The 12,533-nt window shown below is 46.6% G+C and overlaps 1 protein-coding gene across 1 annotated transcript; it reads right to left on the bottom strand.

Moving 5' to 3' along the window:
- Positions 1 to 8,852: 8,852 nt before the first annotated feature.
- KCNJ1 (potassium inwardly rectifying channel subfamily J member 1) lies at positions 8,853 to 9,968 on the bottom strand (the record flags this gene model as incomplete). Its single annotated transcript, XM_084274863.1, has 1 exon — positions 8,853 to 9,968. The coding sequence occupies one exon, from the start codon at positions 9,966 to 9,968 to the stop codon at positions 8,853 to 8,855; it is 1,116 nt and encodes a 371-aa protein (XP_084130989.1).
- Positions 9,969 to 12,533: the final 2,565 nt, after the last annotated feature.

A 12,533-nucleotide genomic window follows, 5' to 3' on the forward strand; every position in this document is an offset into this window, starting at 1 on the left:
TACCCATGGAAAAGGAGCTTTTGCTACTATATATATGCAATGTACTTTTTTTGGATAGAAAAATATATATAATTTTGCAAGTAATCTCTGTGTTTTTTAAAAAAAATATGTATTAAGTGCTATGAGGAAACTGTGTGAAGAGTATGATGTACAAAAATGTGACCAAATAAATGGTGGTTTTCTTCTCTAAGGCATCCTATTGTCCCACTCTCTCCCTCCCCTCTCATACCTGCAGATAAAGAATGAACTTTGACTATAAATTGAATTTAGCTTAAAGAAGAAAACAGGAAAGCAGCACCACAGTAGTGGCAATCATAACCCTTATCACTGGAAAACAGTATCAGTCTCGACTTGTGCCTCCAGAGCTGGTGTTTCTCAGAGCTAATTAAGTTATTGAGGTGTCACAATCAGAAACCTAGGCTCCATCTTTTGGCCATGGAGAGGGAGAAGGTGGTACAGCAGCCAAGGTGTGAGGAGGTGAAGTGTCTTGCCTGAGGATGGTGGCAGAGCTGGGAGCAGCGATGGGGTCACAGCACCACGCTGAGTGCCACCCCTGACCTACTAGACATCTCTGTCTCTTTGCTCTTTAGGAATCACTGCCAGAACGTAGCCATGCCATGCCATGCTGTATGTGTTGTCCTGCTTGCCTGCCTGCTCCTGTTTCTCACCTAGCCCCAAAGCCTGAGGGAAGCCAAACTGTTCCCCAGACGAAGAGGCTGCAAAAACAAGCGCTGCCAAGGAATCTTCTGACTGTGTATAAAGGTCAGGCAAAGGCACTTCCTGCAGTTTCACAGACACACCGTGGTCCTGAGAGATAGCTTGATCTTTCTGCAGATTTGATAAACCCTTAGAAATACACAACTGCCCCAGTACACCGTTTCCTTCCTCCACACACAACCTTTTGTTGCTGAGTTGCTAGTACAATAGCCTTCACTGGCTTGATTAGCTCTGAAAACACACCATGTTGGTGTGTTCAACCATCCCAGGGCTGTTCCCTTTGTGTGTTCAACCACAGTTCTTCAATGTAGTCCAAAGAGTCGGTGAGGCTTTTTTTTAACCTTTCCTTATCTCTCCTGTTTTTCACTGTAGTGCAATCCAGATTTGTTCTGGCTATGCATCATCCATAGAAATGCCCAGTCTTTTGATACAGCACCCCTGCCCAGTTGGAGCAATAGGAAAATCTGAAGACTGAGATTGCACAAAAACATCTAAAGGCAGAACCTGAAGGTTATCAGAGTGCAAAGTTGTCTTTGATATAGCAAAACCTGGCCAGCAGGATCCTTCAAAAAAGGCTTTTGAAAGCAACCAGTGATTTAAGAACAATCTCTTCCTGGCTGTCCAACTTGTAACATCTTAAAGGTGATCAGCAGCATCCACAGCTCAGGTCCTTGCAGTGTCTCTCCATCCTTCTCTTCAAGGTCCTTGCTGATATTAACCTTTGCTCATATTTGCTAACATTTAGCTTCAGACTGCAAGCTGCAGTCCCTTGGAATAGAGGGGACCACAGAGTCAAGAGATGTCATACCAGCGTGCCAGACAGCCTCAGACCTGTGCAGCACTTCCCAGGTGCCTTTTAGCCTTTCTGTAAGATCTGAAGAGTTCATGTTCCTGATGTGAAGAATGAGAAATAACACACAGATCAAAGCAGCCCATTCGCAACCCCCTGGCATCAGCCCGACTTTCACCACACTGGGAGCTCCAGGGGTGGTAAGAGGGGGATGTTTCCTCCCAAGCCAAGTTTCTGGGACACACCAAGGGACCTCAGACTCGCTTATCAAAAGTCTTTTCCAACCTAAACGATTCCATGATGTGATGAAAACAAACACAGAGTTTGACAGTACCCTATTTGTATATTTTTGCACAATACTTAACATATATGTTACATGTATTATATGAAACCCCTAATATATTATATGAAACCCCTATATATTATATGAAAAGCCTATATATTAGGGGTTTCATCTATAAAAGCAAAAGGCAGACAGGGAAAACCCTAGATATTAGGTTTTCATCTGTAAAAGCAAAAGTTGTTGCAAATAAAGCTCAGACTTTCATATTAGGAAAGAATTAAGAGACCATTGACTAAGGTCATACAAAGAATGACACACAGCACAGAACTGAGCTTGTACCTTGTGGGTTTTTTCATACACAGAGGTAGAAACCTCTGCTCAGAAATCTCCCATTCTTCTGTTGCATCAGAAAACAAGAGAACCTGAGGAAAAAATCATCCCTTCAGGCTCCAACCACACCCCCAATCCTAAACCCACAAAAAGAAAGCAGAAAAAGCTGGTTTTGAGGCCACCGTGGCAACATCCCTCATCACCTCCACAGTGGGAATGAGCTGCACCTGTGCACACAGGTGTTGGTGATGTGTGGGTGATGGTTTGGACTGGTTGCAACTGGGCAGCCCCTTCAGCCAGTATAAATGGCTGCAGTGAGCAAGCAGGCAGGTTTTTTTGGTTAGGGGAGGACTGGTGAAGGCAGAAAAGGATGAAGATCTGTGCTTTATATTTTCAAGTTGTGGCTGCTGAGGGAGATGGAACAACCCAGGGACTCTGGCAGTTCCTTGTGCAGCACAAGACCTTGCTTCTTCCTTTCTGGGAACTGCAGCAAACTTATTTGCTTTGGCTTTTTGTTGACTTTCTGTCTCCTGGAGCTGTAAAATCCAATGCTGGATCTGCTTTACCTTCCCTACTGCTGCAAAGTCCTGTGCACAAGCCAAAGGAGTCTCCTCTGCTGTGGACCTGTGCTGGTATGTCACCCAAGGGGGGGCTGGAGTGGCTCTGGAGGAGGTTGTGCTTGGTGTGTTGTATCTCAGATAATGGGGACCCTGCTGTTTTTAATTGCTCCTGTTCTCCCCCATCCCCTCCAGATCTGTGGGGTTAATGCCCCATAGTGCAAAGCTCACTCATGTGCTACACGTGCTGTGGTGCCTGTGGGAATTAATGGGCTAAACTCCCAGAGTTGGGGTGTGAAGGGCTGTTTTGGGGTCTGTAGGCACAGCTGAGATGGTGGGGAGTCCTCTGTGAGAGGTTCAGGAGGTGCTGTAACCCCCAGGCAGTACTTCAAATGGGGGTGGGGGTGCCACACTAACACAGGACTAGAGCCTCATGTGTTCCCATGGGGCTGCTCTCATCACCTGGGGAAACTGAGGCTCTTGACAGGGAGCAGTGACTTGCTCAAGTTGCTGTAAGTGACTCTGTGCTGTAATACAGGCACCCCCAGACCCACTCCCCCCCACTACAGGCTCTGTTAAAGGTGCTTTAGATGCCACTGCAGACGTGACGTTTACAGCCCCCAACCCTCCACTAACACGTCACCTCCGAATTCATTGCAGCGAGTTAAGTCTCCCAACACTTCTGTGAAGTGGCTAAATATATCCTGCTAGCAGAGCCCGTGCCAAAACCAAGTCACTAAATGCATTTAAACTCGGTGTAATAAAACAAGGAACAGTCCCAATAAATTCTTGCTTTGGGCTTTCAAAGTTGCCATCGCTCGCAGCCTTGGGCTCCCTGAGCTGCTGATGGAAGGTTGAGTGTGGGGGTCTGGGAGAGCTGGAGGTGAGGTTACCTGCAGGGGAGGGGAGCCAGCCTGGTATCTCTCCGAGGAGGAGGGGAGGGAAGGGCAGCCGGCCGTGCAGCTATCTGGAGGGAAGGACTGCCATCCAGCGGCGGCAGGACAGAAAGACACTTCGGGCATCCCTCGGGCAGCAGCCCTGCGTGGTCCCTGGCATCCCAGCCTGCCTCTCTGGGGGGGTGGCGTTAAGAGTAATTAAGCAGCTTCGGCTCTGCAGAGCCTGCTTGGGATGCCATCGCCCAGGACAGCCAGGGTTTCAATGCTTTCTGTGCTTAAATTTGGCCAGCAGCAAGCAAATCGTGATGGACGCTGAGATTATGTCATTTCCAGCCTCCCCTTTGCCTGTCCAGCTCCTTGGAGCGGGGAGGATTTATGTCTGTCTCATGTAGCAGTGAGTTTGTTCAAGTCATAAGCTTCCCCAGGCAGATGCTTCCACCACAGGAATGTCAACTTGGCCTCCAGAAGCACATTGTGTATTCTAGCAGCTGTGGGAGAGGGCTTTAGCCTTCCTCATTCTTGTTCCAGTGACATCGTCACAGGGTTGTGATGTGTTATATAGGGGCAGGGATGGTGTGGTCCCAGGCTGCAGCAAGAAGCTGGAGGCACAGATTCACCCTCAGGCAGGGGCTTAAAACGATACCAGGGGGATTTGAGGTCAGATATCAGGAGGAATTTCTTTACTGAAAGGGTTGTCAGGCATTGGAACAGGCTGCCCAGGAGGTGGTGGAGTCTCCATCCCCAGAGGGATTTAAAAGGTGTGTAGATGAAGTGTTTAAGGACATAATTTAGAGGGGGACTAGGTAGGGTTGGGCTGTGGTTGGACTCAATGATATTAAGGGTCTCTTCCAACCCAAGTGATTCTGTGAAATCCTGTGAAATTCTATGCCCTGTGTTTTCTCCCTTTGTGTGGGGCACAGGAATTGGGCAGGCACTGTGACAGTTCAAGGCAGGGAGTGAATTGAAGGGGCCAAAATAGAAGGGAAGGGGAAATAAAGGCTCTTCCCAGCTGAATTCACATGAGCCTGACCACATCAGTGTGCCCTGGGGGAGAAGAAAGAGGATACAACACCTCAGCTGCTCTCACTTGTGTTGGGGCTTTGCATGCTGCTGCCTTGCTTGTGGGTGAGTAGCTGAGTTTACAAGGAACCTTCTACATGCAGAAGTTACCCAGAGGCAGCTGCTGTGAGCCAGTCAGCAGCACTCTGCCACATCCCAGCAACACGAGTCAGTGCAGCATCACAGTTCACTGAGGTTTGCTTTACTATTATTATTTGGGGGGGTGTGGGGGTGTTTCTCTTTGCTGGTTACTACCAAAGGGTGTGTGGAGGCAGCTAACCAGCACGTGTCAGTTCACTGAGAGCCGTTATTTTAATTCCCAGCCCTTTCTCCAGCAGTCAGCAGGATGCCTTATTCATTTGCCAGCAGGAGGGCAAATCTATTTCCAAACGATTGAAATATTACACACAGCTTGAATGAATGTGTAAAATAAATACAGTAGAAGAAACATGTTGTTTGTGAAATGAGAAGATAAATTAAGTTTAGTGCAGACACGTTATTCCCAAGCCTGGCTGCTTGGCTAATACTTTCACAGCCTTAATTCACCAGTAAGTCCATGGTCTTGATTTCTTCTCTGAAGAGATGAGATGCTCTCTCCAGCCCTCTCACAGAATTGTAGGGGTTGGAAGAGACCTCAAGAGATCATCAGGTCCAACCCCCCTGCCAAAGCAGGGTCCCTAGGACAGGTCACACAGGTCAGCATCCAGATGGGGCTGGAATCTCTCCAGAGAAGGAGATATTCCTTCCAATTCCTGCTTTGAGGCTGTTGGCCTCCATTGCACTTTGCCCTTTGTGGGAAGGACTCCTTGTTGCTTGGGCAGCCTGGGGAGTGGATGGACAGGGAGGGAGCAGGGAGCCTTAAAGCTTGAGGACAGTGCTGTAGAGATGTAAGAAAATAGTGTCATGGGTGAAGCCTTTGTCTTCCAGTATCAGTCCTGTGGCTCCCTCCAGCTGCTTCTGCTCAGCAAGATTAAACTTATTTTCATCCTCTTAACTGAACTTTCTTTTAATGGCAGTAGGGGTGACAGCCCCCAAAATAGACTTCCTACAGAGTCTGTCCTGAGTGGCACTGTGTGGCGTGTCTCCTGATAACTCCTTTTCCCTGCCCTGGCCTTTTATCTTTCTGGTGACAAACAGCCCTCCCTGGACAGAGAGAGGAAATTCCACTCATTGTTGTCCCGCTGCTGGGCTCTGACCACAGTGCTCTATCTGCTGCTGGGGTGGGATGGGCGAGCCTTTCCTCAAGTGACAATCGGCTGCAGGCTCATGGGTGGGGGGCTTCACCCCTAGGTTCCCATTTGGGTGCCATTATGATGCCCCTCTAAGCAAGCTTGATGGCTCTGCCAGAGATTGCAGGGCCATGACCATGTCCTTGTATCTTCCCTGTGCCTTCAGCAGCCAGTTCCCCTCTGTAGCACCAAAACATGCAGAGGCACACATCCCCCTTCCTGCAGGCAGCAGAGCTAGCTTTTCAGGCAGGTCTAGCTGTTAGAATAGACTGAACAACAGGTAATAGAATCATAAAGTTGTCTTGGTTGGAAGGGATCCTTTAGATCAAGTCCAACCATCTCCCAACCTGCCAACCACCAGTAAACCATGTGCCTAAGCACCACATCTAAGAAATGAATTAAATCCATACAGTGAGATTGAGCATCTCCTATTGGAGTTCTGGCAGTGCTTAACACCTCCAGAGGTGAATAATGCCTCCTCATGCTTGTGCTGTGGAGATGGAGGGTAAGAGGTTTGAAAAGCTGGGGCCTGAACTGAGGTTTGGGATTTTGAGGTGGCCTTCCAAGGGCAGTGCCTGAAAGCACATTGTTTAGGGACCCCCTCAAGCTTTGGAGGATGTACAACATCTCTTGGATGAGCCCTGGAAGAGCACTGGATTATTTTCCACACACACACACACACACACCCCCCCCCCAGTACTGACATCCCAAACCAGCCTTACTTAGGAAATAGGAATCTTTCCTGTCTCCTCATTGCAGAGTTGGGGTTGACCCTTTAACTGGATTTCCTATTAACATGAGCTTTGCACAGGGATGACTATCTGCTCCTGTTAAGGGCATCACAGCATGTTTCATCTCCCGAGGTTAAGAGAACTTGTAAGCCTTGAGTACTGACAGGGGAATTACACACAGGGCAACTGTACAGGAAGCCTGTAAAGGAAATGTAACAGCAACTATGGAAGGGCTGAACAGCACAGACAAGCCTGGGGCTCTTGAGACATCATTTCACTTCTCTGCTCCCTCCTAGATATCCGTGGGTGGCCACTACTCCCTGTGTGTGAAGGGGTTATTGGGCACTGGCCCAGGCTGCCCAGGGAGGGGGCTGAGTCCCTGCCCCTGGGTGTGTTTAACAGAGGGGAGATGAGGTGCTCAGGGAGCTGGTTTAGCACAGGACAGGAATGGTTTGACTAGATGATCTCAGAGGTCTGTTCTAACCCTGTGATTCTGTCATTACCAGCTCTTAGTAACTCTGATGTGTGGTAAGAAGAGAACTTTGTGCTGACCTTTCCACCTGGAAGCAAAGGGTATGACAGTGGTGCACTGAGGAGGGGAGAGATTGAGACAGTTGAGAGTTGGCTTTTAAAGTGCTTTAGTGACATGATTGTTCAGAACATTGTTCTTTGTACAGCAGAAGCACTTTGTCCTGTGCTACAGATGGCAAACCCACAACACATACTGAAGTGATTTGTTCTGAACCAACAAAGGAGTTGGTCCTACACTTGGACTGAGACCTGAACACTTTTGGTCCCCAGAGTTTGCCACACTCACATTTTGTTCATTAGTGACATAACTTGGTCTTGTCATCATTTGCCCTGCTTAATTCCCCCCCTCCTTATTTTAAAACAGCCCAACAGCTTTTAAAAAAGATGCTTCTATTTTATCACAGCATTGAAAATAGATGAGCTGAGTTACATCACTGGGAAGAGTTGTCAAAAATCCTGTCTTTGATATCTCAGCAGAAGAACCTGGGGGGGGAAGCTGTGAGGAAGTAGAAATTCACCAAAATTATTGATGTTTCATGTTGTATTTGAAGCTTAAATGTCAAAAATCATACCTGCAAAAAATGTTCCCTGCTCCTTAGCTACCACTGAACAGAACTTGTTTCCTGCAGGGATGCACGTTTTGCTGTGATGAGATGGATGGTTTGGAACTAAATCTGAAGCCCACTGTTGGTGGGAGGCTTCTATGGTGTGTTTTTGTTTTAACAAGACCTTTGTGCTTCAAAGGAAAAGCTAATCTCTGTTTGCATTGTGGGTTTTGTTGAAGGATACATCTAGAGCTGGGAATTTCCTCTCTTCTCCCACTGGACTGCTTTTCTGCCAGGTGTGAAGCAATTGATGTGTTTGTCATCTCTCCTCTGTGGGTTACCTTCTTTCTGGACAGTTGTCTTCAGATGTTTCCTGCTTTCACAGTTAGCCAGCTCCTGGGGAAGTGCAGAGTGTCTGAAAGGTGCAACAGTTAGGAATAAGCTGTAAAATTCCTCTTCTCCCACAGTGGGTCTCTGCTGCTTCTTGGCTTTTTCCACTCTTCATCTCCATTTGGTGCTTTTATTCCCCCCTTGAAAGGAGTCGGAGGTTTTCACAGGAGAGAAGCTGTATTTTACAGGGTTCTGGATGCAGCAGCATGGCCCAAGCACTGTCTTTTGTAGCTTCCTAAGCATGTACCATCCCTTAATGCTCCATTTCTGTAGGTGTACCAGCCTCCAAGAAAGAAGGAATTGTTTCAAAGTGTCCAAAAGTGCCCAAGTGTTCTGGAGGCAGAGAGTCTGCTTTCATAGAGGACTCTGAGCAACAAGAAACAGGGTTTCTTTGAGGTTTTGGCTGACAAACCCATCAGGTTTCTTCATCTTTGCCTCCTGTTCTTCCAGTAGCTGTGTACCTTTAACATGTCCTAAAGTTTCTCTCCATCTTCTTGGCTTTCAGACTTGCATGCCTCTGGGAACTTAAGCAGGTTGGACATGCCAACGTAGCAGCTTCATAAAATGCCCTATAGGTATAAAAATATAAATTCTATGAAATATATATATATAGTGTAGTTAAATAGTGTTCTGGAGATCACTGGTATTCTGTTCCTCTTTGATTTGAGGCTTTTGAGAAGATAAATGCTGGCTTGGAGTAAAAATGTCTGTGGGATATTTTGTTTTACTAAGTTATTAGTCCTCTCAATATTGAATTAATTACTGAAAAAGATTAGTCCCATGGATATCTGGAACTACATCTTTGTGTCACTGGCTTCACTAACTTCTGACAAGACAAAACCAGGGTTGTCATAACCTTTCTTCTCTTTGGCTTTAGCTTCTTTCTCATTGTAGAGACAGAAGGCACAGTGGGGTGTCTCCACAGCCACTGTCTTGCTGAAGTTCTGGAAGTCTACTCTGTATTTCCCTTCTTTGGTCTTGGACACGATAGGAGCAAAGCGATAACCCCAGAGCACCTCTTCTGGGATGTAGGATGTCCTCACTTGACAGGTAGCACTGGTGGCTTCAACTGTGCCATCTAAAAACACCACCAATTCAAAATCCTGCTGCAGAATGGTCTCTGCTGCCATGTGGAAGAATGGGCTGTTCTGATCTATGATATGATAAATAGTTAACGGGGAAATGAAGAAGAGATTCTCATTGCCAGCATCAACTACAAATTCTATGTTGACCTGGTCCAAAATGATTGTCTCTCCTTCTGGGGTGATGGTGGTCTTCAGCAGCTTCCCATAGATGTGACTCCCAATCAGCAGGCTCTTCCTGAGGTTTGCCACCCGAATGAGGAGGCAGAGCTTCCCACCCCGCTTGCTGATGACAGCGTTCTTGCTGAAGGTGATGGTCTTAGCCCGGTTTTTGGACCTTGATATCTTGGCCAAGATGGCACCACACATAAAAGAATTGATGATGACCCCCAAGATCGACTGGAAGATGAGCAGGAAAATGGCAGTGGCACATTGCTCTGTGACACATCTAAAGCCGTAGCCGATGGTTACCTGGGTCTCCAAGGAGAAGAGGAAAGCAGAAGTCAGGCCGTTGATGTTCTCAACACAAGGGGTGTGATTTATGGAAGGGTTGAATTCTGGGAGGTCTTTGTGCACGTATGCCACAACGTACCAGAGGAGCCCAAAAAGAAACCAGCTGCCCAAGAAAGCTGAAATGAAGATAGTCATTTTGTACCTCCACCTCAGGTCCAGGATAGTTGTCCAGATGTCAATCAAAAAGACAAACCTTGACTGTCCTACATTGCCAAACTCTATGTTACACCTTCCATCTTTAGAGACCAGCCTGGCCCTGCGCCGGCTTCGTTCTCTGATGTGGCTGGTAAAGCGTTTCCGGAGGTAGTTGAACATTCCCCCTGGTAGTGTTCTGGAGAGCAAGAAATAACAAACATTATGGGTAACGTGGGGTTTGCTTATAGCTGCAGGGGGAGAAGTAAATTCTGACAAAGTCTCAAGAAATTTGTTTAGGAAAAAGTTCTGTAATTTGCATATTTTCCCCTCAGCTGGTGGGGGAAAAAAGTTTCAGTAAGTATATGAGGAAGGGAACAGATCCTTGCCTAAGGAGCATTCTAGTGGAGAATAATCACTTTGGCTTGCTCAGTACACTTTGAATCAGTCAGCTGTTAACATTGGCCTCTGCTCTGTTGGGTAAGTGGAGGCAGAGAGCAGCAGGTAACTTCATTGTGAACATACTTAGGGAAAACTGGTGAGGAGTAGCTGGGCTTTGAGGAGGTCTGTCTTGTGTTTTAGAAGATGAAGTGAGGGCTGTCAGTGTTGGAATACATGGGCATCAGGAGACCCTGGATGTGATGTGGACAGCGACTACAGGAAGAAATAAGAGTAGATGTAGTGTAGAGTAGGTGTAATTAAGCCAGATTTACAGTTATTTTTAGCCCAGCTACAGGCTCCATTTGAAGGTGTGAATTTCAAGCTCTGGAATTACAAAAGCATCTCAAGTAGGTTTTACTCTTAAGTGAGAATAAAAGGTAATTTAGAATAATGCTAAAGGACTAATGCTGAAACTAAGGGCTCAGATTCTGAAATCCACTCTTAAAGGAACATGTTAGCTCTGTGTCCCTCTTAGTGTTGTCCTTTATGACTGGGGAGTGTCATTGATAGAGAGAATACTACAGATGTGTTTGGACTGGCATTTGGATTAACCTACATTTGGAAAGACCCCAGTCTTGAAGTTACTCAGACATGTGGGTATGGGGAGAGGTGGTTCCACCACAGAGTCAGAGCCTGCCTGTTATGTTCCTTGGCAGATCTAGGGTTAGATTTTAACCCAGAACTTAGGCATGTTCTCAGAAAGAATTGATTTCAGAGTAGATCACCCTCCAAGCATAAAATGCATTTCCTTGCTGGAGAGGATGCTGCATGGTGCTAACACACCCTGAAAGCACACCCTTGTCTGCCTGCTTAGCCTCTGTTAAATCCTTCTCCTGTAGCCAAATTTAGCTGTGTGCTGTCATCATATTTCTTGGGGGCAAAATGCTTCAGCTTAAAAGCAACTTGAGGGGAAAATATTCTCCCTGCTGACTCACACAGAGGGTGCTGTGAGTTTACTGTGTCTCTAAGGATATTGTATCCCCAGCCACACAGGCCTGAACGCTCTGGGGACCTGCAGCTCCTGTGGAAGATCCTTTCTTGAGAAAGACCTGGATTTGAGGAGGGCATTTCAGATCAGGAGGTGCTGGGAGCTTTCTAATTGTTTTCTGCTGTCACTCTGCTGCCACACTACCCTTCCCAATAGAATGTGTTGCTGAAACAACCCTTAGGAGTGATGTTTTAGATGCAAGCTAAAGATGCTCCAACACTCACCTGAGATCATCTCACTGTCCCACCCAGGCTTCCTTCTTTTTCCTCTGCTCTGAGCCTCAAATTATTGTCAAGTGGCCTGCCCAAATTTCACTTGATTTCAGGGGGACTAATGTGCTTAAATGTCTGGCAAGGGTAGTTTAGCTCCCTTAAGCCTTGATTTCCTATATCCAAACCCAGGATAATCCTTAGGCATGTAGTGGATTAGATACACTGGTGTGAGTTGCTACTGTGAGATTTGCCTTGTTTGACTTGTTTGAAGGCACCATGTGCACCCTCTGAGGGTCTGCCTGGCTTGTCACTGAGATGGTTTGATGAAGGAACAAGCTGCTCTTTGGCAAAGCCTCTTTCCTTTGCTCTGTGGACATCTAGGTTGACTTAGAGAAGCCTCCTGATGTTTCAGTGGGCTGAAGCAGAACCCATTCTGTTAGGTGCAGTTTTACAGGGGCCAGAAGAAAAACCTTTAGGTTGCAAAGGGGAAATATTAAATTCTCAGGTGATGGGGCCTAAGCACAAATTAATTGCATTTTGTCAAGCCAGAGGTAAACTCTCTGATTTCATGTCCTTGTTTGTATCCACAGCCCTGAGAATGAGTTTGTTGTACATCTCGTACAGCTGTTGCCTTCACTCCAGACTGAAATCACCTTTCTCTTCCACTCACTTGAAATCAGAAGGAAAAGAAATGAAGGTCACTTTTGCTGTAACTCACCTTTTCACTGTTTTAAAGCTTTGCTGTTGAATTTATGGGTTGAGAATGTAGCTTGACAAAGGTTAAACTTTAAGCATGTAGCAGAGGGAGGGGGGGAAATGAGGTTGCTTTCTAAACAGTCCTCAAGCTTTATTTTCCTGGAGCCCTTTTAATGTCTTCACATTAAGGTGTAGCTTGAGCAAAAATAATATATTCCTATGCCATGCACTATTCCAGGAAGTTTTCCAATATTTAACTTGACAGCCCTGTTTATTTTGCCCCAAAAAAGGTGTCATTGGCCCTCCCTTTGCCCCTTTCTGCAGCACTGTGAGTATCGATCATCACCATGGGAATAGGCAGGGTGTGAAATGCTGGGATGCCACCCAGTTGTGCTACAGCAGACTTGCTCC

This window comes from Gallinula chloropus (genome assembly GCF_964237585.1).
Source record: "Gallinula chloropus genome assembly, chromosome: 24".
NCBI classification, from domain to species: domain Eukaryota; kingdom Metazoa; phylum Chordata; class Aves; order Gruiformes; family Rallidae; genus Gallinula; species Gallinula chloropus.